The sequence below is a fragment of the Gorilla gorilla genome, chromosome 5 (assembly GCF_029281585.2).
Source record: "Gorilla gorilla gorilla isolate KB3781 chromosome 5, NHGRI_mGorGor1-v2.1_pri, whole genome shotgun sequence".
In the NCBI taxonomy this organism is placed as follows: domain Eukaryota; kingdom Metazoa; phylum Chordata; class Mammalia; order Primates; family Hominidae; genus Gorilla; species Gorilla gorilla.
The window spans coordinates 69,724,103-69,751,778 of NC_073229.2; the positions used below are offsets into that span (position 1 = coordinate 69,724,103).

The 27,676-nt window shown below is 39.2% G+C and overlaps 1 protein-coding gene across 1 annotated transcript in view; it reads right to left on the reverse strand.

The window, feature by feature from the left end:
* PKHD1 (PKHD1 ciliary IPT domain containing fibrocystin/polyductin) overlaps positions 1–27,676 on the reverse strand; it is a 460,859-nt gene that overhangs the window by 314,775 nt on the left and 118,408 nt on the right. The window contains exon 35 of the mRNA XM_031012474.3: positions 18,594–18,750. Coding sequence (XP_030868334.2) covers positions 18,594–18,750 — 157 coding nt within the window. The remainder of the gene's footprint in view (positions 1–18,593; positions 18,751–27,676) is intronic.

Sequence of the window (27,676 nt, forward strand, 5' to 3'; positions counted from 1 at the left end):
GCTGAGACATTTTAATTAAATTATCTGCTTCCCTCACTGTTCCTAGACTACAGCCACACCTCACTGCTGCCCTTTTCCCCAGTTCAAAGCCTCCTTCGCATCCTCCTCTTGTATCCCCCCCACCTTAACCCACAAATATAAGACACCTCTACTCCCTCCTTGGCGACTGATCATGCACCCCTTACCATCCCATTAAAACCTAATCACCCTTACCCCACTCAATGCCAATATCCCATCCCACAGCACGCTTTAAAAGGATTAAAGCCTGTTATCACTCGCCTGTTACAGCATGGCCTTTTAAAGCCTATAAACTCTCTTTACAATTCCCCCATTTTACCTGCCCTAAAACCAGACAAGGCTTACAGGTTAGTTCAGGATCTGTGCCTTATCAACCAAATTGTTTTGCCTATCCACCCGGTGGTGCCAAACCCATATACTCTCCTATCCTCACTATCTCCCTCCACAACCCATTATTCTGTTCTGGATCTCAAACATGCTTTCTTTACTATTCCTTTGCACCCTTCATCCCAGTCTCTCTTCACTTTCACTTGGACTGACCCTGACACCCATCAGGCTCAGCAAATTACCTGGGCTGTACTGCCGCAAGGCTTCACAGACAGCCTCCATTACTTCAGTCAAGCCCAAATTTCTTCCTCATCTGTTACCTATCACGGCGTAATTCTCATAAAAACACACGTGCTTTCCCTGCCGATCGTGTCCTACTGATCTCTCAAACCCCAACACCTTCTACAAAACAACTCCTTTCCTTCCTAGGCATGGTTGGATACTTTCGACTTTAGACACCTAGTTTTGCCATCCTAACAAAGCCATTATATAAGCTCACAAAAGGAAACCTAGCTGACCCCATAGATCCTAAATCCTTTCCCCACTCCTCTTTCCATTCCTTGAAGACAGCTTTAGAGACTGCCCAACCTTAGCTCTCCCTGACTCATCCCAACCCTTTTCATTACCCACAGCTGAAGTGCAGGGCTGTGCAGTCAGAATTCTTACCCAAGAACCATGCCCTGTAGCCTTTTTATCCAAACAACTTGACCTTACTGTTTTGCCTAGCCCTCAAGTCTGCGTGCGGCAGCCGCTGCCGCCCTAATACTTTTAGAGGCCCTTAAAACCATAAACTATGCTTAACTCACTCTCTATAGTTCTCATAACTTCCAAAATCTATTTTCTTCCTCACACCTGACACATATACTTTCTGCTCCCTGGCTCCTTCAGCTGTACTCACTTTTTGTTGAGTCTCCCACAATTACCACTGTTCCTGGCCCAGACTTCAATCTGGCCTCCCACATTATTCCTGATACCACACCTGACCCCCATGACTTATCTCTCTGATCCACCTGACATTCACCCCCATTTCCCCATATTTCCTTCTTTCCTGTTCCTCACCCTGATCACACTTGGTTTATTGATGGCAGTTCCACCAAGCCTAATCGCCACACACCAGCAAAGGCAGGCTATGCTATAGTACAAGCCACTAGCCTGCCTCTTAGAACCTCTCATTTACTTTCCATCGTGGAAATCCATCCTCAAGGAAATAACTTCTCAGTGTTCCATCTGCTATTCTACTACTCCTCAGGGATTATTCAGGCCCCCTCTCCTCCCTACACATCAAGCTCGGGGATTTGCCCCTGCCCAGGACTGGCAAATTGGCTTTACTCAACATGCCCCGAGTCAGGAAACTAAAATACCTCTTGGTCTAGGTAGACACTTTCACTGGATAGGTAGAGGCCTTTCCCACAGGGTCTAAGAAGGCCACCACGGTCATTTCTTCCCTTCTGTCAGACATAATTCCTCGGTTTGGCCTTCCCACCTCTATACAGTCCTATAACGGACTGGCCTTTATTAGTCAAATCACCCAAGCAGTTTCTCAGGCTCTTAGTATTCAGTGAACTAATAGTCTTTTAAAAACACACCTCACCAAGCTCAGCCACCAACTTAAAAAGGACTGGACAATACTTTTACCACTTGCCCTTCTCAGAATTCAGGCCTGTCCTCGTAATGCTGCAAGGTACAGCCCATTTGAGCTCCTGTATAAGACGCTCCTTTTTATTAGGCCCCAGTCTCATTCCAGACACCAGACCAACTTGGACTGCATCCCTTCCACCAAAAAAAAAAAAAAAAAAAACTCATCATCCCTACTATCTTCTGTCTAGTCATACTCCTATTCACCGTTCTCAACTACTCATAAACGCCCTGCTCTTGTTTACACTGCCGGTTTACACTGTTTCTCCAAGCCATCACAGCTGATATCTCCTGGTGCTATCCCCAAACCACCACTCTTAACTCCCTCTTAAAGTAAATAATCTTTGCTGGCAGGGCTATGCTGAACCTCCTTAAGCACTCTCTAGTTAGATGTCCTGGATCCTCCCAATTCTTAATCCTTTAATACCTGCTTTTCTCCTTGTCTTATTCCATTCTTTTTTCAATTCATACAAAATCGTATCCAGGCCATCACCAATCATTCTATATGACAAATGTTTCTTCTAACAACCCCACAATATCACCCCTTACCACAAAACCTTCCTTCAGCTTAATCTCTCCCACTGTAGGTTTCCATGCCGCCCCTAATCCCGCTCGAAGCAGCCCTGAGAAACATCGCCCATTATCTCTCCATACCACCCCCAAAAATTTTCACCATCCCAACACTTCAACACTATTATGTTTTATTTTTCTTATCAATATAAGAAGACAGGAATGTCAGGCCTCTGAGCCCAAGCTAAGCCATCATATCCCCTGTGACCTGCACATATACATCCAGATGGCCTGAAGTAACTGAAGAATCACAAAAGAAGTGATATTTAAATGGCCTGTTCCTGGCTTAACTGATGACATTCCACCACAAAAGAAGTGAAATGGCCAGTCCTTGCCTAACTGATGACATTACCTTGTGAAATTCCTTCTCCTGGCTCATCCTGGCTCAAAAAGCTCCCCCACTGAGCACCTTGTGACCCCCACTCCTACGTGCCAGAGAACAACCCCCCTTTTTCCTTTACCTACCCAAATCTTATAAAACAGCCCCACCCCATCTCCCTTCCCTGACTCTCTTTTCGGACTCAGCCCGCCTGCACCCAGGTGAAATAAACAGCCTTGTTGCTCACACAAAGCCTGTTTGGTGGTCTCTTCGCATGGATGCGAGTGAAAAAAACTAAGATTGGTCTTTTGAGATTTTTTTTTTGGCTTTTGTATTTCTGACCACCAGCTGACTTCACTCAGATTCATGACCCAAGACTCAACCACTGCTGTGGCCCTTACCTAAAGACAGACTCAGTACACAAGGACTGTTTTCCATACCCCTGTGATATCATCCCCAACAAATCAACATTCCCCATACCCTAGTTCCCTGCCCAACAAACTACCCTTGAAAACCCCTAACCTCTGAGCCTCCAGGGAGATTGATTTGGGTAATAACCCCATCCCCCAAATGGTGTGGATGGCCTTGCATCAGTTAAATGCTTTCTTTACTGCAACGCCATGGTCTTGACGAATTGATTTTGTCTGTGCAACTGGCAGGAAGAACCCACCGGGTGATTAGATCTACAACCTGCTCAATTTCTACAAGTGCCCTACCACTTGAGCACTGCTAGACCATCTGCATCCAACATCTCTCTGTTACTGGTCCTTTTGAAATATTTTGTCATATATAATATTTCATACTCTAAGGTAAAGCGGCAAGGTCAGTCTACAGGCTCCATGCCAGAGCAGTACCACACTGCTTACCAGACTTCCAAAGGATTCCCTAACAATTTTGACTTTTTTCCTTTCATTGTCATTACATAGAAATGCAGTAATAATCACGAATCCCAGTGTAAGCAAGAAGGAAGAAATATGACCTGTGCTACAGATCAAATTTTATGTTAACTAAAATTTTTCCCTCACAGCCACATGTCATTAACATCCTAAATAATTATATTCAACTGGTAGAACATGCATTTGTATGACAGGACTGCCGCATTGTAAATAGTCAGGAAATCTAAACTGACCTTGATGAGCAAGTGGTAAAGGCAGGGAACAAAATCAAGGTTCCTGTCCTGACTCTGCTATTGACCTCTGAATGAGCCTCAGTAAGTCCCATACAATTGCTGGGCCTCAGATTACTCAGGTCCCAAATCTCTCCTACTCAGTGCCTATTAATGGTCTGTGATTTCATCTGCAAAGTGGAAGGTGGAATTATGGGTTCCTTTCAACTCTAGAACAGTTGATGTCTGCATCTTTATGAATGCAGTCAGATGTGCATGGGACACTAATGGAGGCACAAGGCTCATGTTTTCCTGACACTGCCTGTGCTGCAGTAATCACTGAATTTTCTCTTAAGCAAGATATGAGATGCACAGTCAGGAATTCATATAAGACTACAGGGAAAACAAGAAAGCTAACATTTATTCAGCACCTACCATGTACCAAAATCTGTAGATATATTGTCTAAAATGACCTTCAAAACCAGTCTGTGAGATCAAGATCACATTCTTTATTTCACAGAGCAGAATGTGGCTAAGAGGCATTCATACCTATTCCAGCCCAGAATAGACAGAACCAAACTAGAACCCAGGACTACCCAACCAAAAGGCTCAGATCCTATCCATTTCCACAAACCTTCCCCAGTAGCTCTCAATTCACTAGGGTTGTTCTCATAGTTACATTTAAGGAAAAACATGTGTGAACCTAAGAAAGTTTGCCTATGGCTTGTTTATACATGATTTATTTTAATTTTGTTAATGAAGATATACCTTGTCTTTTTCCAAAAAGGATTTGAAACAGATTACAAGGATTAGTGGGTAAATATATAAACACGGGCTTTGTCCCTTTTACCATGAAGCAAAATGTTAAATACACTGAAACAAATTGGTAGAAATTTTGAAACATCATTTACTGACAGGAACTAATAATGATGCTAATGAAGGGAGAAAAACTCATCCCAAAGAAAATGAATTATCTGTGTTGTCAGGAGTGTTATAAACAGGACTAATTAATTAATATGAACATCATTAACTCCTGCTAAAAAGCATCCCCACCCCGCTTTATTAGTGGCAAATATAAGAAAATCTAGGTACATTTAGAAGAAAGTTTGATGAGGAATTCAGCTATTTTTGCCTGAAATAATTAGATAAACAAATGAAACCTTCTTTATGTGAAAGAAGATAAAGTTTATACTTAATCTATCTTTATGCCAAGGCACCAAGATTTTCATCCTCACACTTTATTAGTTTAAAATAAATATACAGTGGGCTGCTTTAAAGGATAGTTACTTGAGTATGGGAGGGCTGTGGGAGGACTTTATTCTATACTTTATAGAGCTTGACCCCATTTCTAAATGCTGAAATAAAGAGCAGGGCTGAAATCAGCCTTTGGCTGTGACCCTTAAATTGCTTGTTATGACTTTCATGAAAGCTGACTATGTCCCACAAGTAACCTTGGGTAATTTTATAAAAATCAATCAACCATCATTATTGTTACTTCCCTCTAAAATAAATAAATGAACACAAGTTTTTATATGTAATCACCTCTTTCCATTAAACATCTCTTTTGTTTCTTTTAAAGGGAAGTAAAAGAGACTTTTAGCAGCTAGCTAATGTTTGCAAAGTACATCAAAATCTGCTTTTGGCTAACCCAACAATTAGTCATCCTCTATAATAACCACAAAATAATTTGTTTTTTTTTTAAGAAAACAAATACACAATTCTATTTTCCCCCTTACAGAAAAAATTAAAGTATAAATATTATACCATACAATACTAGTCTTCAAAAGAGTGGCTATACCTACTATCTTCAACTCTTTTTCATGACTGTCTTTTGAACCCTCCCTGGTCAGGCCTTTACCTGACGAATCTGCAAAACTGCTCCTCTCAAGGCCACAGATGGCAACCACATTGGTGAATCTAAGGCTCAATGCTCAGTCCTCACCCTTCCCGAGTGACCAGCAGCATTTGACACACTTGGTCACTTCTTTCCCAAAACTCCCTCTCCTCACTTGCCCAGCCTCTTTGTTTTTCTTTCTTTCATTTTCTCATCTCTAAAAAATCCAATGTTTCTATACTTCTATCAAATTTTCATCGTGTGCTATATTCTATACATTGTATTGAATCGCTAAAGAAAACCTCATAAAATGCAAAAGTGCCAGTAACTCATAAAAGAACAGAATAAACTCTTCTATTTAGAACCTTTGTCTTTCCTTCACCTGGTATCTAATTTCATGTCTTCATTTTTAGCAAATACTAAGAAAGCTCCCTATTGACTCAATGACAGTGAGCACACGGGACTTTTCTAATTAAGTAGGTTGGGTACAAACCCAGCTGGTTTTCCTCTTACTTCTTAGGCATCCTCTTCTCAGCCTCTTCTGCCTGATTCCTCCTGATCATCCCAACCACTGACACTTGGTGGGTCCCAAGCCTCAGCCCTCTAAACACGTTTCTTATCAGTCTCTGTAGACCATGCCAGTTGTCCCATCTTGTCTTAGGTTTTAAACACCATCGCACACTAATTGTCAATGACTCCCAAATTTATATCTCCAAGCTTGTGCCCTCACCTCAAGATTCACATACCCAACTGCCTACTCAACACCTCTACTTGGATGTCTCATAGTTTCTTAACTATGAGTATCCATGAACTCCCTTCCTTGTCTTGCCCCACAGATCTTCCCTCAGTCCTTTCCATTCCATGAATGATAACTTCATCCTTGCAATTGCTAAGTCTGAAAACCATAGAGTTAACTTTCACTGTCTCTCACTCCATAATCAATACTTCAGGAAATTGTATGCATTCCACCTTCAAAACGTCCCCTATAACCCAACCACTTACCACCTCCACATCTACTTCTGGGGTCAAAGTCACTCTCATCTCACCCATGGATTATTGTAACAGCATCTTAACTCAGCTCCCTGTTTCTGCCCTTATCCTCTACCTCAGGGTTAATTCTCAAAACAACACTCAGTGTTGTCATTCCTTCTTTTCATGTGAACCATATCGTGTTACCTCTCTGCCAAAATTCTTCAATGGCTCCCATCATATTTAGAGTCAAAGCCTATCAAACCTTACAGCGTTGGTTCTCTCTGGCCCCATCTGCCTCTGCTCTCCCCCTTGTTCCAATACTCCTTTTTGCTCCCTTGCCTCACAACCTTTGCTCTTGCTGTGTGCCAGTATCCCCAACTACCACCTCCAATGTGTATTCCCTATTCACCTCTCCTGCTGCATTTTTCTCCATGGTACTAAGCAAATTTAACAAAAACTATAATTTGCTTATTTTGTTTATTGACTGTTTTCCTTCTGGAAGTAAACACCATGAGAGCAAGATTTTGGCCTGTTTTGTTCACAGCCATAGTCCCTGTGCCTGGAACATGGGGAACGTGTTAAGTGATCACTCAATACTTGTTGAATAACGAGGAGTTGAAATTATCAAAGTAAATGAGGTCTCCCAGGGAGGACATGTAGAGTAAGAACAGAAGAAAGGTAAGGTGGGTAAAGGTAGGGAAACAACTGTCAACCATCAACATTTAAAGGCTAGAATAAGAAAAGGAAGTAACAAGATTCTTGAGAGGGGATCAAAGAATTAGGTGAGTTAGAAGGATCGTAAGGTTGTAGACACAGGCTCAAGGAAGAGCCTTAAGAACTGTTAAAGAGGTAGATGAGTGTGTCAAACCCTTAATGTCATTTTTAGGAAGATCAAGAGAGAAAGGGTGCACAGCCAGCATGTACAGAGTTAGGATGTGAATGTCAGGTGATAAAATAAACCCAGGGAGAGTGATTATATTTTTAAACAGAGGAAAAATGAGAGGTAAATGGAGGCAAGATCAGGGAGGGATCTGAGAACCCCAATTCATTAGATTAATCTGTATCACCAAGCTAGATAATTCATTTACTCAAAGCTTGAACTATCTAAATTTTTAGATGTAAACTAATTTACTTGCCTACATTGATTAACCCCCAATTCACCATTTTTTCTTAAAAAATTTAGCAGCCTATATATTCTTACCTTTCAATTATTAAATAGTCAAATGGATAGTCGAGGAAGCCTGTGGAATTCCCTTTCCCTGGAGAAAAGGAATCATCCATTCAAGATGGACAGATCTTGCTCTGCCTGGGTAAGGAGAGCTGGCTGAGTGATCTGGGCAGAGTTGGAGTATATCCCTGTACCTTACTGCACTGTGCTGCTCCGGGAGCAGGAGCCGGGAGAAGGTGAGGAAGAGGAGGAAAGAGGAGCATTTAGAGAAGGCACCCACAGCCCAAAGAAACCTGCATTGTGACATAGAGGCACACAGCTTCCTTTGTTGGCAAGATCCGGATTAGACTTCTGCCTGATCCACTGGAGCAGAGCCTGGGAAGCCTTCGAGGTGGGCTTGTCCCCGGCCAGAGAGGCGGAAAATCAATTTGGCTGGCGAACGAGAGCCCCCAAGAGCTTAGTCCACGCTCCATAATCCTATCCACTAGCAGCTCAGGAAATAGATGCCTGAGCCCTCACATATTCATGGGGGATGTGAGGCATAAATCAGGCTTTAAGGATTGGGGGCAAAGGGAATGGACTCTCTGGCTGGCTACTAATTAATCAAGCACAAAATACCTAAACCTAGCAACCTGGGATGGAGCCACACACACACAGAAGCAGAGGCTGCTGCTGCTGTTTTTCCCATTTTTCAAAATTTCAATTAAAATAGATATCAGAAGAAATTTTCCCCTTTAGCTGATACCGCTTATGCATCCCCCTGTTCTTCCTTTAATTAAAAAACATGCTTATTGCAATACTTGCCAGAATCACTTTAACGGTATTTTAATTGTAATGTCTCTGCCTGATTAAAAAAAGAAAATATGAACTAGAAAGTGTTTGCAAAAATGTTCACAGGATGCAGGACAAGAATCAGACACCTCCCCAGAATGGATGCCACATACTAATTCCTTAATTAGCCTGGTACTGCAGTCAAATGGGCAATATAGAGGAAAAAAAAATATATATATATATATATGAAATAAAATCACTGACTCAGAGCTGCAAACAATAGCAGTTGGGAGAAACCATTTTCATCAACTCAGATTTTCCTGGCGGGGTAGGGACCTGTGCATCCAACTAAAAATGCTATGCTCAAGATAAGCCCATTCAATGCGGCCAGCCAAGTTTCCACTGTTCTTTGCTAAAGGTCTCATAGCCTTTGGGAAATGAGTAGTTGGGCCAGGCTAATTGGCTTCTGGTCCTCACAATTCCATAGGGCTCCTTTTATTGTTTTAGGCTAGTAGTTCTCAAACTTGAACCTGCATCAGAATCACTTGGATGTCTTAAAACACAGACTACTGGGCCTCATTCCCAGAGTAGGTTTACTGTAGAGCTCCCAAATTTACAGTTTGTATAAGTTACCAGGTGATGCCAGTGCTGCTGACTGGGGGCTACACTTTGAGAATCACTACTATCAGTAAATTAAGTGATTGTTCTAGGTGTCCATAGGCTGGTGATGTTTGGCATCATCTGAAACAGGCTGAGAAAATACAAGCCTGGAATTATAGAATAATTCCCTTAGTCACTCAACCGACATTTACCATTAGTTTCCAGCTCATCTGCTAGGTACCGAAATAAAAATGTAAAATAGAGTCTCCAGTTTCTGAAGGTCACGGTGAAGTTGAATTGCTCCTCCAGGTGAATGGAAATGTGTTGGTTTTAGTGAATTGTCCCACTTTAGAGATGACTATAAGAGAATATAAAGACTGTGACTCAGCTCTTTACTTTTTCTACAAAATATGAAACTCATTAAGGTAACCTTGTAACTGTATTAACTCTGTACTAATTACAGAGTGTAAACATATCTGTGGAAGGCAAACTACACAAATATTTAAAGGAACTCAAACACTAAGATATAAGTAAATGCCTTTGTTATTATAGCTACTGTTATCAATTACTACCTAACTAAACTTTGATTTCCTTTCTACATCCAGAAAACCATGACTTATTTTATCAACAAAGCTTCTAGCATTTAAGTGCTCAAGGCCTTCAGCTGTTCCATGGCTTTCTAAAAAGTCACTTAAAATCTCAAGAAGAAAGCTATTTCTAAGGAGAAATAGAAAAGACAAAAAAAAAAAAATCGTCTTTTTCCCAAGGTCTGTATCAAGCATGTAAAAATCCCCCTAGCTACTAAGTTCATTCAGATAATCTTCCTCTTTCTCTTTATCAAAGTTCAGTTAGCACTGACCCAATCTCATTTTTGACCAGCCTGCAATTTGATACACTTCTCTAAGCAACTTGTTTTTTCAAAAGGTTCCAAATATAATTATTCTCTGAATATTATAAAAATGATTTGGCTATAGCATAATAGTATTGGAAATAAAAGCAAACAATACTTTTCTTATAGTATTTATTAATTTAAAAAATGAGAATACAGTACTTCCTACCTTTACCCGACCCCAGGAATATTGTATAGAAACTATAATAATGAAATGCTCAGTCTCCAACATATTTTTATCTACACAAGAATCCCAAATACAAAAGTACTTCAGATTTCTAGCTCCACTTCCAGTCCAGGATGAATAGGATATAGGGATCATTAATGAACAAATGAGATGGAGACGTAAAGACAGACCAAGTCCTGCATGACTCTATAAGCCATATTAAGTTTGGACTTGAACTTACAGGCTAATGGAAAGCCAATGAAAGGTTTTAAGTAAGGAAGCTTGAAACATTTATCTTTCATTACTGAAAATATTATAGCTTCTCTGCTAGGAAGGGACTGGTCCCTTTCAGTAGCATTTTTCATGTTACAATATCCAAGTTGTCAAGACATAAAACTGTAAATTGTTTAATATCTATCTATCTGTCTGTCTGCCCATCTATTGAAAGCATGTCCTTTCTCATAGCAATGGCTTATCTTTCATTTAAGGCTAATCAAGTGTGTCTGGGACTGTTCTCTGGAGGTAAATAATATAAGTCATTGTCTGATTGGAAAAATAAGGGGTCTCAGAGCCAAGTGTCCCCCACATTAAAAAGCCTTTGTCTCTGATCTCCTGATACACAAATAGTAAATAAAATTGGTCACTGTCTGGACTAATCCACTAACATTTGAGGGTACCAGGAAGGACTCTGATTATAGAGAAATTCTCAACAAACATGAATCTGCCTCTTCAGGTCTGAAACTCGTTTATTAGCTTATTCATTCAGCAATCATTTGAGTACCTGTTTCGTGCCTGGAGATAAAATGGTGCTGGCAATACAAAGGTGAGCAAAAACAGAGCTGGCTCCTCCTTTCTTCAGCCTACAGCCTAGACCTTTATAAGCCTCCAAAATGGTAGAGGGAAGAAAAAACACACCTTGATATTCTATTTGTAAAGAATTAATATAAAAATAATTCAAGTTTTTAAGCAATTAAAAATTCTATCTGTGATACACTTAGCTTTGAATATCAGCAAAGTTCCCCTCCCATGAAATAAGTAACACCTACTTGTCACCAAGAAAAGCCCAGCACATGAAGACACCCAAGAGTTAAGAGTGAACTTCAAAAAAACTCGGGCTAGTTCTGATGCTAACTTCTTCATCAGGCTTCCCTTCTGGATAATGGCACAGACCAGCCCCTTAGGGTACCATGCCTGCCAAATATACGAAGAAAATTTACTCATTCCTATACTGCTCTTCCTCCACAGAGTTGCACACACACAAACAACATTAACATCCAGTAGAGGTTTATACAAGACATTTTCTCCCTACACAGGGAAGGGAATCACCATTATTTCCATTTTGTGCATTGATTTGAGGACCAGAGCCTTACCCAAAACCATAAAAGAGTCTGTGACTGACTCAAATTTGAAGTCAGGCTCCAGTTTGCTGACCAAACTGCAACGAATCGACCTTGTTGTATTGTCTGCACATAAGCATCCTATCTTCTGGCTTGAAGGGTAGCTATGTTTTGACTACAAAAGAGGGCAATTCAGTCCATCTTCTTTTACAGCCAACTTGCAGATAAATTATTTTGAATTTACCAATTTGCAACAATGTTTCCAGCTCACAAAACCCTCTCCTGTTGACCAAGATATTCTACATTTAGAGAAAAAAAATAATTGTTGAATATCATATTTTTATCAAAATTGCTGCCTTCCTTCGGATTTCTTTTTATCCTAACTGGTAGCTATGAAGTCTTGAAACTATAGGCACAGGGTAAAATGCCAAGTGACTCACACAGGCCTGATGTACAAAGAGATCACAAGCAACATCTCAGGAAAGTTCTGTGTTGTAACATTTCTAGATAACTGCATTGGAAAGCATTATCTGAAGCATGCATCTACTGAATCTGAGGCTGGCTTAGTGCTAACTAGAAGCAACCAAGTATACAATCCCTGGGATTAAAAAAAAAAAAAAGGCTGTGATAGGTTCATCATTTAATACCTCACTCTGAAATCCTCAAATGCTTGTCAAGGATGAAGGAATTCTACAATGAACCTGACAGTGAGTCAGAAGAAGATGCTTCATTTCAATAAACCAAGAATATGCATTTCCATGACACAGAAACCCCAGACGTAACGGACTTAAAAAGATCTGAATGTCCTCAAAACTGTGAACTGAAAAACAGTTGAGAGAAAATGAGATCATGTTCCAAGCTACACCAGAAAAACATGTTTCTGTGAAGTCAAAGTAACAAGGAGAATGCCGGCAAGCAAATGGATCCACTTCTCCATCCATCCCTCCCTCGCAATAGAAGGAAAAACACTTCAATATGCATTCTGAAGATAACAGAAGCAAAAGCAATCCAAGGTCTTTATTACCCAGCTAATTCTTTCAGTAATCCAGTTTGCTTTGTATATAGAAGCAGCCACTATCTGTAAATAAAATTGTAACTTAAGCCTGATATTCAGCCATATCTCCTGTTATCTCTGACAGTCCAAAAGTAACAAAAACTAGCATTAATTGAGTTCTTACTCTGGACCAGGCTGTGTGCTAATGGCTTTACAAATATCCCCTCATTTAATACTGAAAAAATCCATATGAGACAGGCAATACATTGTGATATTGCCATGCAACAATGATAAATGCTAGCTCTCATTGTTACTATTATTGTCTTTATAACCAGGTATCACCTTAATGAGGAAAAACCTGAGACTTACAGAAGGTCTGCAACTTGCCCAAGGTCACAGAGCTGGGAAGTAGTGGAGCCCAGATTCAGGCTCAGTTCTTTGTGGCTAGAAATACTGCCAAGCATTTAACTGCTTTAGCATAAGCCAGTAGACCAAAAAATAGAAAATCACATTAAAGGAAACCAGTGCACTATTAAGCAGCAACAGAGACTGGAAACAAGTTTCTGCTCAGACACAAGCACTGGCATTGTGAGTAGTAAGAAACTACAAACTGTCTTCCTTTTTTATTGTATATATTTAAGGCAAACAACAGGATGTTTTCATGTGTGTATGTGTGTGGATAAATATGTATTATATATAATGAAGTAATTACTACAGTCAAACAAATTAGCATATCAATCACTTCACATAGTTACCTTCTTTTGTGTTGTGTGTGTGATAAGAGTACCTAAACCTAACAGCTCAACACCAAGGAGAGAGTTCATTCTCCCCTAATTGACCCTTTCATTAATCATTATCGTTACACTACTTCACATCAAGCTGCTTGATGACCAGATCAGAAAGAGATTCACTGCTTCATTCAGGAAATATGAATGTTTCCCCAACTACAGACCACAACCCAAGATCCTTGCCCGGGATGCAGAATGCTCTGACAAGAGGGTAACGTTCCTTCTTTGTGATTATGGCTCATCATAATTACTTGGAATAAAAATAATAAATTTTAATTCAGCAATGCCTATGGCCATTGGGCATCTTAACATAAAAGAATGAAAATATAATTAACTAAATCAAGGCAATATGCCTATTTCCATCCCAGCTCATTAGTATTAATTGATTGGGTTAATTCTCTTTTGTGTTTAACGGCACCCCTAAAAAATATTTTTTTTAAAAAAAGGGAGGGAGGGCAGGAAGGAGGGAAGAAGTAGAGATAGTAAGTAGACAAAAGTTCTGGATCTTTTTCTAATTAAAATAAAATAATAAATGCAGCTGAAGCTCTTATCACAGTCACAAAAGAATCTGCTGCTTTTTAAGTTGGGAGTCAGTACATATAGCATCATAAATAATGACACAAAACATTGGGGCCACTTCTCAATTGCCCCCCAAAAATTTATGACCCTGCCTTCTGCTATATAATTAATATGTGTAAGAAAAAAATGTCAATTCTATTTTATAGATGAACATATGAGTAAGGCACAGAGAGTTCAAGACTCTTGAGGGTCCATAAAGTGTTGGTTTTCCTGTTGTACAAGCATAGTTTTCTACATATCAGGATGCTGGTTTCCATGAATGGAAAAATAATATAAAGGATGTAATACCTTCATAAAGTAGTTCCAAATGTAGTTCTTAGGTGATCTAGTTTCACTGTTACTTAGCAGTAATCCTTTCAATATATATACTTCATGTAGAATGTATTCTTTGTAATATAGAAATGGCTGAGAAAGTACTTCCACTATAACACTTCATATTTTGTCAGTTAAAATCTTTTGAAGAAATTATTTTTGGCTTGAAATTTCTCAGGCTTTATCTAAGCCTGCAGATGGTATCAGAAAAAGTAAAGAAAATTTCACTCAGCTATTTTTCCGACACTGTGAATGTATATGAAAAAGACAGTAACTAATATTTGGAGGGTGAGTTACTGTTGTTGTTGTTGATGATGATTGTGATTATTCAATCTTATATTTGAAGAGCTCTTTATTATCTTTCAAGTACTTTCACACATATTATAGACCAAGGGAAGACATTAAAAGAGGTTTACAGCTATGTTACATTGACCAGATATTTGAAAGTTGTAGTTCTTCACCAGCGAAGACTTTGGTCAAATGCCTTTTAGAAACAGAAATATAACTCACCAAGAGATTTTATATTCCTAACAATTCATCATAATATGCAAATATATATAGACATATGTGTGTATGTACATATTTTGCATGTGTAAATATGTATATGTGAATATGTAAGTGTATATGTGTGTACTTATACATACGTGTGTGTGTGTGTGTGTAATCAGTGAGAACAACTAAGGACAGTGAAAGTAAATTAGCTGGGAAAAGTGGTATTTAAGAGAACAAGGGTTTAAAATATACACTTCTTAAATTTCACCCAGGACCATTTACTTGTCCATTCTTTCTACAATCAACATACAATTTTTGAGCCTTCGTCATGCATCAGGCACTGTTCTAGACCCTGAAGAGACAACAGTAAATAAATTGATGAAATCCTTTGTCTTTTTTGAGCTTATTCTAGTAGAGGAGACAGACTATAAACAAGCAAGTAAATTGATAATATACCGTGTGATGATAAGTACTATGAAGAAAAGTAAAGCAACATCAAAGGATAAAGAGTCCTGGGGGGTGGCTGTAATTTTAGAAATGATGGCCAGCAAGTCCTCCCAGATTAGTTGATATTTTCTCAAAGAGCAAATGAAATAGGTGAGCCAGCCACATGAATGTGGAAGAAGAGCATTCCAGGCCATAGACATTACAGGCAAAGGTCCTGAGGCAGGTATATTCATAGAAGAACTAGAGCAGAGTGAATGAGAAAGACAAGGTCAACAAGGGGATCAGAGGTTAAATAATAGTAAGGACCAGTGATTTGATTCCCAGTGAGTTGAGATTCCACTGGAGGTTTTGAGGAGAGGTTTGACTTAAATTTTTAAAGGAAATGGACCATAAACTGCTGGGGGTTTACTTTACCATATAGCATAAAAGCCAAATATCAATTACTTAAACCCATGAAGCCTTATTTTCCTGTCACAAAAAGTTATTTCAGAGGTGGGTGGTTGAATGCCTTATCACGGCAACTCCAGAGTCATCAGGGTCCTGGGTTTCTCCTATTCTTCCGCTTTTCCATTCTAACTAACAAGTAGCATCATGGTCCAAAATAGTGGCCGAAAATGTTGCTATCACATTTACATACCAGCAAGTAGGAAAGAGAAAGAAGGAAGGGAAAATAGGGTGTACTTCCTACTGGGTCATCTCTACTTTTGGAAATTTCTCAGATGTTCTGCAGGGTACTTCTTCTATCTCATGGTAAGCCCTTAGCCACATGGCTATGTCTAGCTACAAAAGTGTTCAGGAAACAGAGCATTTCAGCCGAGTACTTTGTTGCCACCAATGAAATTAGGGTTTTATTACTAATGAAAACAAGGAATCTGAAATATGGAAACAAAATAAGAGGCAATTTAAGATGGTATAGGCCAAAAATGTGGTGGTTAAGACTAGGTTAGTACCAATGAAGTGTTGCTACATGGGACACATGTTGAAGATCCAGCCGACGGGGTTCACTGATGGGGTGGTCATAGGAGGTGAAAGAAAGAAACAAGTCATGGATGCCTCCATGGTTTTTGGTCTGAGCCACTGGATGTATACAATTCCAGTAAGTGAGATAGAGAATTTCCTCAAACTTTGATTTGTGTGTATGTTAATATCTATGTGATCGCAATATGTCTCAGACACAAATGATCTGCCCTTCACCTCCTCTCCACTCTCCAACTCTAATCTTACATAACTGACACCAAGATTACCCCAGTATACATTCGGCCTCACTGCCAGCATCACTTATTTTAGAACCAGAAGTTTTAGTCTTTTACATTTACTTTCTAATTATTTTTCTTTGGTAATATTACATGTTACTGCCAGTATTATTCTTCATTTTTTCTTGTATTTCACACAGGAATCCTAGGCCACTCAATAAGCATTCACAAATTATCTGTTGAACAAAATTTGATCTGTGTCCTTGCCCTGTTCTCATTCTTTCTAGAAGTTATGACCTATATCTCTATGATAAAAACCTCAGTGTTTCACTCTAGGCAGCTCTGTCTTTTGCCAACAACTCCTGTATCTTATTCGTGCAGAAACTGGAATCTACTACTTAGCCTTACATCCTACCTACTCCTCCTCCCCAAGAGAAAGAAGAGACCCTTCAGATGACTTACCCTCCCTCTCCACAGGATGAGGGTTTGCCTTTCCAAACCTAACTCACTTATCTAAATAATATGAGAGTGAAATATTACCTAAACCAGAAATGCTAAGAAAAACCACTATTGGAGGTTGGGGCAAGTATTGGGATTGCTCAGATATTTAAATCCTTAAGAGTGGGAAGTCAAATGAATGTTATACTTATCCTGCCTTTCTCCTACACTTTTCTCTCCTTCTGATGCCTCTTCTCTGTTTTCAGCCTCTGGTTCTGTCAACACTATTCATGATTTACCTGGAAGTAACAGTACATCCAGAGATTTAGTAATCCAAGACTTTCAGCTGGGAAACTTCTCCCAAATGGTAGTAGCAATATAAGGCCAAGACCTTTGAATGCCTGAAGGGGAGCCCATCCTCCTGCAGAATTTGATTCATATGGAGAAAGCCCTGGTTAAAGGCCTGCCAAGAGTATCTTTTCTCTGAAATGAGGCTTTAGGTCTGTAATTTTCCTTTGTCATTGCTGGTCCTTAGGTAGTTGATGACTGTCTATAGTGGCATTCCCATAGCCACTAGCTACACACACACACACACACACACACACACACAAACACACACACACAAAGACAGGGCAAGAGCCCAAGCTGACAGACCATTTTATCCCCTAAAGGGCACTAATTAACTGATTTGACTGAAAACTTCTCCTTGCTATAGAAGAGAAAAAAACAGCTTCCAGAATAGAGAATGACAAAATGCCTAAATCCTGATTCGGTCTAAAAGAGACAGGTATTAAAATTCCATTAGTTTATCCCCTTTAAAATATTTTATTTTTCCCCTCATGTAGCTATATTCTTATTTTAATAAGGATGAATGTTTGTGTGTTAAATATATTTATAGTAAAGAACAGTGTTTTAGCGCAGAGTTTCATAGAGATCCATAACTAATCATATCTCCCAAGTAATTTTCATTTGCCAATGAACAGAGGCACTTTGATAACTATTCCTTATTTTCAGCCACTAAAGTAGGCCATGATTTTTATTCTCATTTAGCAGATAAGGAAAGAAATGCACAAAGAGGTGAAATAACTGACTTAGCCATTTGAAGATGTGGTAGTAGAGTTGAAATTCGAAATCTCAGCCTCTTCCAACTTCATAAACCCTAGAGCTATATAGCCGGTTTTGCAATAAGAAAGCCTATTTATATGACTTTCCATGGGACCAAGAAGTCAAAACCACAACAGGGTAAAAGCAGGAAGACATTGCTTTCTTGGCAGGGTATTTCAAAGGCAGCAACGTTAACCAATTTCAGGGCATTTTGCTATATTGTGGGGGCTGTCCTGGATAAGCATGACTAAAAAGTGCTTGAATAAAGAAGCATATTCTTTGAGAACACTGTTAACCTTCTTGTTTTTGAAAAATTAAACTAATCAAGCTCTGTGCTTATAATGGGTCCAAAGAAAGGCCTTTCACTTTGAACCCTCTGACCACTTCTTCCTTTACATAGTAAAATTTCAGTTTGGTCTGAGGATAAATTGTCAACTAAGTTCTGGAACTTATCCAGAAAGTTTCCCTCCTCCATCCCCCCTACAAGTGATATAATCATATAGAATAATATTACCAACCTACAAACTTCACAGACCTCTAATGTGCAGTAAGTTGAGGATGCTTGTGTTAGTGTCCAGCAGAAGCAATTGGCCATTCTCCACTGTGACGTTGTCGCCATCTTGTGGCAGCCTTTCAGGAAACCAGCTGTGAGTCCTGGACCATCTCCGGCAGAACTGTAAAGAAAAGTTGCCCTGGAAAACAGAGAGCTGGGTTGGTGGGTTGGTTGGTTGGTTGGCTGGTCTGTTGCTTCGTTGGTTGGTTCGCTGGTTTGTTGGTTTGTTGGTTCATTCATTGTTTTTGGGCGGGATAGTATAAGTATTCAATCAAAATAGAAACTTCTCAAAGAAAGTAAAATTAATTTAAATATTTTAAATGTCTCCATAAAATTGGTTACCTCTCTCTTTTTCATACAACTAACCTAAACAGGAAAAAAATATGAGAGGCAAAATTATATTTGAAGTTCTTCTGTGCCCAGCCCCTGGAATTCTCCAATAACATGCTGGTAATGTTTTCTTACCTTTTTTTTCCCTCTAGCCCAGGCCCCATTCTACCTAACAGATGAGGTTGATTCCATTTATTTTTACAGACACGTATTGAATCTTGCACAAAAAGTCATAAATAGCCTGGAATAGGGAGAATTAAAATGTTCTGCTTGATGGGTGGCATTTTGCTTTATGTAATTGGTATCATTTTTCACTGGCTCTACTGCCAAGAGTCCCTGTTTTATAGGAACATTCCTCTTCCCAAGTGCTCAGATCTATCCTCCCACTTGGCCTTTTTTGATATTATTGTTGCCTTTCCCCCTGTGCCTGGTGCATCAGGGCTGAACAAAGCCCATGCAGGCATAGGCAGAATGCCGACTGACTTCAGATGACAAGTAAATAGTCTGGAACATTTGAGTGAGGGGTAGGGAGCTGTACTGACAGAAGAAGCCAGAAAAGGAAGCACTCCCTCTCCACCCCAGCCTTCAGTCCCTCTCTCAGAACTTTTGGCTTTCCTGTTAATTTATGGTCACTCTGATGTCATACGTTTTTTAAAACAGGAACATAAAAATCACAGAAAGCAATATTGAGCTCATGCAAGAGGCTGGTAACATGTCTAAATGCCTTGTGAAGTTGTAGAAGTATAATTACGATAAACATAATAAAATCACAATAGAGAAGGTGATTCCTTCAAGGTAATAGATATGACATGTGTAAGCCACTCTCTCCAGTCTTCTTCCCATTCAGATTCCAACAAATGTGAAGCCCAAGTTCCTATAAAAATAAACCACCTAGAAGGTCCTTTCGTGATGTGTTAGAGGCAGATGGGAGAAGATCATTAGAAGGGAAGGCATGTTTGTAATACCGACAACTACACCTACACAGAGAATAGTGCTCTATAGTATTTCTGAGACAGAAAATGGAAAATTGTGTTGCCAGAAGAGCCGTTACATTTTCCAGAAAAAGATACAAACCCCAAGGTCAACAGTGCTAAGTTGCAGACCCAACACAATCACTGAGAAGGCTTTGCAATTTATTCGTTTTCTACATCTGCAAAGAAGTAAAAGTCTATGACTCATCACAATTTAAGAGATGGAAAGAAATAAGGCATAGTGATAACCAGTTCCTGTATCAGAGAAAAAAGAATAGGTGATCCAGGAGCATCGTTGTGAACTGCAGTATCTGTAGGCTACAAAAGTAGGAGAGAATTTTAACTCTAGATGATTTCACTATAGGACTAGCTTTAGGTTGGTAAAATAATAAACAGTACTTCTTATAAGGCTATATATATTATACATTCTTATAACCCTTTAATTTACTCCCGTAGAATACAGAAAGAGGAAAGGGAGGCAAATCAAAGGAAACTGGAATGAAAGAAGGTGGGAAAAACAGAGATGGTAAAGTAAACTGCAGAACAGGGTGAACCAGGTTATCTGTAGTGTCAGCTGAGAGTCCATGATAAAAGGACATTTGAAAACTCTTGGATTTCCAGAAGGCCAGAGATGGAAAGGACTCTAGCAAAATCCTATCCCATAATTTTACAGATGCTATTTTAGGTAGTGTTCCTTAGAGCTTAATAAAATGTAGATTTCTCTAGTGTCATCATATACCTATGAAATCAAAAGCTCAAGAATTGGGACCCAGAGACCTACAATTTTAATGATCCCCTCAGATGACACTTCTGCATCAAAATTTAAGGATCAATTCAGGGCAAGGGCTGGAGGAGAAGGAGATATATCTTTAAAAGGAACCAAGAAGTTTTCTCCAAACCAACATCCAAAGCTTAGGGTCTTTGGCCAGGATCACCCAAAGACTAGCAAGCTAGGAAGAATGATGTGTTGATGAACTATAAGAAATATGAAGACTTCAGCAGCATAACGCTTTCTGAGACATTAACCTGGTGGTCAGATACATAACCCAGCCACAGAACTACGAAGAAAACCAGGGCTCATTACACACACAGTAAAATGATCGGGAACAACTAGACATTAGTTAGATATTTAAGTGGGTCAAAGGTAGACTATTTCATGGTGTTATCCATTAATTAATTTGAGAACATTTTTAAATTTTTATGATTAGCACAGATATCTGTTATCTAGCTCTCAATAAGCTTTAGAGACTTTCTTGCTCTGAAGCACTTGCTTATGCCATTTGCTGCCTTCCATGTGCTATAACCTCTTGGCCTAGCCTGTCAGCCTTCAAAGATTGCTATACTTGGTCCCAACCCAGTAGGTGGAAAGGTCAAATACTGTTATCTCTACTTTCCAGTGGAGAAAGCAAAGGCTCAAAGTGTTTAAATGATGTGTCAAACTTCATAGTGATGGAGGCAAACTGGAATCACAAAAAGGAAGCTCCCATCTGAAGTTTTTCCCTTACCATGGCCTCTGCCGGGATGCTCTTTCCCAAAAGATCTGCATGGCTCACTCCCTTACTTAATTCATGCCTCTGCTCAGGTATCACCTCCTTACCTGTATTATTATTTTTAAAAAGCACCCCCAATCATTCCTTCATTCCTTCTCCCCTAATAATGCCTCATTCTAGTATTAAATAATACAATTCCTTGCATATTTGGTTATCACTTACCAAGCTTACTCAAATGAAGCAGAGACTTGGTTTGGGTCATTGCTATATTCCCACCTTCCGAAAAGATGTCTAGCACATAGTAGTTGCTCAATAAATGTTTTTGAATAATTTATTAAATGAATCTTATACCTGCTGGTGCCATACATGCTTTTACAGATATCACACACAAACACACACACATCTCTTCCTAATGCAACAGGTGAAGATACAGGTGCTAAGACCTTAAAAATGCTATATCCCCTAGGTCTTCTGAAACATTTACATCCCTTTTCGTGTTTTCAAGCTCCATTTAAACATAAACCAAATGATGAATAGTGCTACTTAATTGGAACCTGAGACTCAGATTCGATCTCATAAAATCTTCCACCAATTTTTTCTTTCGCCTTAAGTTTCTCTAGTCAATGTGGCCAATGTCAAATGAATACAGATGTTTAAGCATTCAGTTTCAAGAGACCTAAGTTTCCTTGTGCCCTGAATTCCCCTTAGCATAACAAAGATATCTTGAGATGTATAAATGTTTATTGATGTACTCATGCTTTTACACAAAATAATTACTAAATACTAAAAAATCTAAAAATTAGTGCAGCATCCACTGCTTACCAGCTACCTGGGGAAATAGAAGAGCAGCATATCTCTATGATTGCAAGTTATCAGTGTAATCCATGATTACATGCACGTTGCCATAAGAATTTTAGCTCTCCTACATTTTCAGTTAACAGAGCTGGTGGTATCATTCCCTCCCAGGGAAATGCTCCATGAAACAGTGAGGATGGCTCACCTTCCAACATCTTCATCCTCCAATCCATGTCACTTTGATCCAATCAAGAAAAAAAAATGCCAACAGCATTGATTAAAGATTTTGTGAATATATTTGAGAATGTCTCTGTTGATACCAACATATTTTTGGTGAAGGCCATGTTCCGTGTCAACATCCCAGCTTACTTCCACCTAATATAAGCTCTTTCCTCTATAGTTCCCATGATGCTCAGCCTTTAGCTTTAGTGTTCTTCCTGGAGATAAACACATCACTCATTCTTATTCTGCAAATGAAGAAAATCAATTCCTCATAGGCATATGGGGGCAGGCGTGAAAATAGAGATACAAGAATTGCCCAGAACATGACCTCGTCTTTGCATCTAGCCCCAAATAAACCCAAAAAAAAGCAAGAAAAAAACTTTCCTGCCTCAGCTAGGAAGCTTATGCAATTTGTTTTCTTCTTACAGCATGTCAGCACTTCTCTGAACTTCAGGGAATGTGCAGTGTCTGCAAATCTTACATGTCACCTTAAATGTACTTGCAACACCACCAGAGTTATCTTGAAAGAAGTCATTGATCAGCAAGTTGGAACACCCGGCAAAGCAAAGACCTATTTGTGAGTGTATGCATTGAGCTGGGGTGGCAGAGGAGGTGGTGTATGGGAATCTCTCTAATCACAGTGTCTCCTGGCTTAAAAGAACAAGAAATAACTGTTCTGACACCTCACCAAAATGTCTTCTTCCTCAGCATCCAAATCCTGGAAATAGGAAAAGACAAGTCCCTGTAACCATTTTCTCCACTCCGTATCCTTCTTTATTTTCTCCAAAGCACTCATCTCTACCTAATACAATGTATACTGGTTTATAATCAGTCAACCCCTAATAGAATGTAAGCTTCACAAGAGTGTCTTGGTTTTCTGCTGTATCCCTAGAACCTACAATAATGCCTGGCATCTATTGGCTACTCCAAAAATATGTTTGAATGAATAAATGTTCAACTCTTATTTGGACTTATGATGCCATAATGAAAAATCTTTAATAACTGAAATAATATGATATGAAGCTATAATTTAATTTTATTCAGTTCTTCTTTACATTGAAATGTTTTAATTTTTACGAAACCAACTTTATTTACCTTTTTCGTGACATTCTTCATTATGTTATAGATGAAACATCCTCTTTCATCCTGACATAAATAACACTTATATGTCCTTCTTGATTGGTGGGTTTTATATCTGCATGTTACTCCTCAACTAACTTACAATTTATGTTGATGGAAAGTTTTATACTTTTTTCTTGTTTTTATTCCTTGCTATTTTTCCCCCAAATAGCTAACTGATTGTCTTCATACCACTCATTAAATAACACTTATTCTCCCAATTAATACTCGTGGCTATTTTAACAGTTGAATTATAATGTTCAATGACATTAAACCTATTGGCCAATTAAAATCCCAAATCCTTTTGTATGAGCTAATATAAAGGCGTTTCTCCCAAGTAAATGTGACCTCATCCTTGTTCTTAAGGTACTTATATTATCATTTAGAAAAAATACAAATAGCCAGATAATTAAAGTGTGATTGATTCAATAATTAAAGGCACAACCAAGATGCTATGGGAGTTCAGAGGATTAGATGGCTGACCACAGTGGAGATGGCCTTGCAGGGGAAATCAAGTGCATTAAACATCGTTTTCTCTTTTTAATCTGGACACAACAGATGACACAGGCTGAGATTATTTCAGCTGATTATAAAACAAAAGATAGTGTAGAAAAGTCAACTATCTACAAATCCAGGATTATGAATAGAGCCCCTAACCTATAATCTAATAACTCTTTAGGGAACAAAAAGGAAATTGAATTAGTTTGGTATAATTTATTCTTACTGACCTCATGCAGGCTCTAAGTGATCACTTTCTTTTCTCGGTGGTTATAAACCCCTCATGATTACAAGATAACATGAGAATGTCCTTCCACACTGCACTGTGTAGCACACTGACTACTCAAAGAAATGTCAACAGTACTTTTTGTCAGCGATTCCTGCCCAGTTCAAATTGACCCTTTCTCATCATTAGAAAACCAGGCAATTCATTGTCTTATCTCTTGGTTCCACACACTTCCTATCCTCTGCGATTTCTCAAAGATTGCTGACACTACCTCAATGCTTCATATATCTAAGTTATTAGCACTCTTAAGCTTCGGAGGATTTTCAAAGTCTGCAGACAGGACAAATTTACAGTCTTCTTTTATCGTTTCCTCTATTTGAATCTTCCAATCTCCTCTAATAGCATCTCTTCTGAATTTTAAGTCCAAAGACCTTTTCACTTGTGGGAGAAAAAATGATAATGATAGCTACTGATTACTTAATATTTCTAATGTCCCAAGCACAATGCTATACATTTTACTTACAGTATCACTAATCCTTATGTAAACCCTGAATATCTGAGACAGGTCTCAATTAATTTAGAAAGTTTATTTTGCCAAGGTTGAGGATGCATGCCCATGACACAGCCTCAGCAGGTCCTGATGACATGTGCCCAAGGTGGTTGGGACACAGCTTGGTTTTATACATTTTAGGGAGACATAAGACATCAATCAATATATGTAAGATGTACCTTGGTTCCATCCAGGACAACTTGAGGCAGGGAGGGGGACTTCCAGGTCACAGGTAGATGAGAGACAAATGATTACATTCTTTTAAGTTTCTGATTAGCTTTTACAAAGGTGGCAATCAGATCTGCATCTATCTCTGTGAGCAAAGGGATAATTTTGACTAGAACGGAAGGCAGGTTTGCCCTAAGCAGTTCCCAGCTTGACTTTTCCCTTTAGCTTAGTGATTTGGGAGGCCCCAAGATTTATTTTCTTTTCATACTCACAACTAAAAAATGTAGGTATTACTCTTTCCACTTAAAGTTTAATTAATAATAATGGCCAACACTTACTGGGTGCACTTAACAGGTATTATCTCATTTTGTTACAGACTCTTTTCAGACTACTTTCCAGGAACTACAGAGTAGATGGATCCCTGCCTTCAACAAATGTTTATTGAACACCCACTACACACCAGGCACAAAACAAATTCCTGACCTCATGGAGCTTATATTTTAGGGAGATAACAGGTTAAATATATAAAACTAATAGTGTGCTCTGAAGTAAAAAAGAAACAGGGTGAAGTGGATCAGAAGTGCCAGGGTAGGAAGAGCTATTTGATATGGAGTGATCAGGGACTGCTCTGATTGGATTGGATTGGATTGGGAAAGGAGCAGAGAAGTAGAGTATGAGCCAGAGGCTATCAAAGGAGGACCTTGAAAAAAGGGTGTGCTTGGAGTACTGCAGCTGCAGCCTGAAGGATCAGGCGGCTGGCCCTGGAGGAAGGAACGCTGTACGGCCAGATGGCCTTTCTAGTGATGCAATGAGAAACACTGCACAAAGACCTGGGTAGACATCAAGTTCTTCATATGTCATAGAAAAAAAAAATCAAGGAAAACACTCAGTAACATATAACAAGGTCAGCAAACTACTGTCCACAACCCACTATTTTGATATTGGCACATGGTATGACAATTCATTTACATATTGTTTGTGGCTGCTTTCAGTTTGTGACAGAAGCAACATGGCCCACAAAGCCTAAAATATTTACTATCTGGCTCTTTATAGGAAAAGTTTGGGGACCCCGGTAAATTCTGTTTCATACTATACTATCAGTATAGTACCTATAATATGCTCAGTATAGTGTATCTATAGTACATCAGTATTAAAACATGTGCAAAATGGAACTTTCTGTAATTGAAAATAGGTAATTATAATACAGCTACCTGAGAGTTGAGGGACTGCAAACAAAAACATCTTAGTGAAGGATATACATTAAAGTACTGGAAACTGATTCAATTCCTCCCCTTTTTTCAGTACACAATAAGCCAGATCTCAGAAAGCCACAGAAAGGCAAGTGGAAGTGTGGGAAGTTGTGTGTGTGTGTGTGTGTGTGTATGCCACTCACTCACTCACTTGCATGCACATGAATACACACACACACACACAGACCCAGATCAGAAGATTGACAGATACATGCTAGCCTTTTTCACAGAGCTGACACACTGCCATTTAACCAGCAAGCATGGAGCACATGTTTGTGTTCCCAGTCACTATTAAGAGACAAGGTTAACATTTTAAGTGATGGACTACAACATGTTATTTCCCCATGCAATGGACCCATGACTGCACTGCCTTCGAAAACACTTAATTTCAGTGATTGAATACACAGGAGCGTACTTTCCCTGCTATGAACGTTCGACAGCTCCGCAGTTTCATACACCAGGAAACCTTTTTTTTCCTCCTTTGCTTTTTTTCCTGTCTTTACACCTGAAGGGAAGCAAAATGGATATGTGGTGGCAGAGGAAAAAGGAAGAAGCCCAGAGAATGAAAACCAGCTTATGAGCTTCAGTGTATTTTAAAATAAAAGTATTCACTGCCATCTGCTCTAATTACTTCTAATGTTTGGGCTACCATCTTCATACAATAGAAATAATGATCTCCTCAAGGGCAAAAAAAAATTTTTTTATGGAAACAAACAAAAGTTGATTACATTTAGCTCCCAGGCTAAAGAAGCATCAAGCTACTTTGTAGTGAACAATCAATTAGGAGAATGGGTAGGCCTCCGATTAACACTAACAAATTAGGTCCTTTTGGTGGTTCCCTCCCTTTTCTTCTTTTCCTGCCTGTTAGAGGAGCTGTGCTCACAGCTCACAGAGGGCAAAGAGCTGACTAGGCATATTTCTGGATCTAGGGTTATTCCACACAAATTCCTTACATTTTGATCAGAACCAGATAAGGCCAAGTCTTCTCCCTGTCTTCTTGTTGACATCAGACATGTCCCAGCTTTAATACTGAATATAGGGCTGGGTATTCTACCAAGACTTCGGATTACTTCATGGAGTGAACTGCTTAGGGGCCACCCCAGACTTGAACTCCTCTAAGGAAGCGAAAGCCCACTTAGCCTCAGTAAAGTCTCCAGGAACAGACATGATCCAGGCCAGGTCCATTCCTTAGACTTAAGTGAAACACATGGAGCCCAGAAAAACATGGAACAGACTTCTACAATGCCAGCAGGAGAAACGTTGCTTTCACAAAGGCTGAGTCTAGCGACCTTCTCAAATCCTCAAATTCAAACATATTACTTGTATGAAGCAGAATTCTGAGATGTCCTAGGATTCTGAACCCCTGGTGTACACACCCTGTGTAGTCCTCTCCCCCTCAGCAGAAGCAGAGCCTGTGAATATGATGGGCTATCACTCCCATGATTA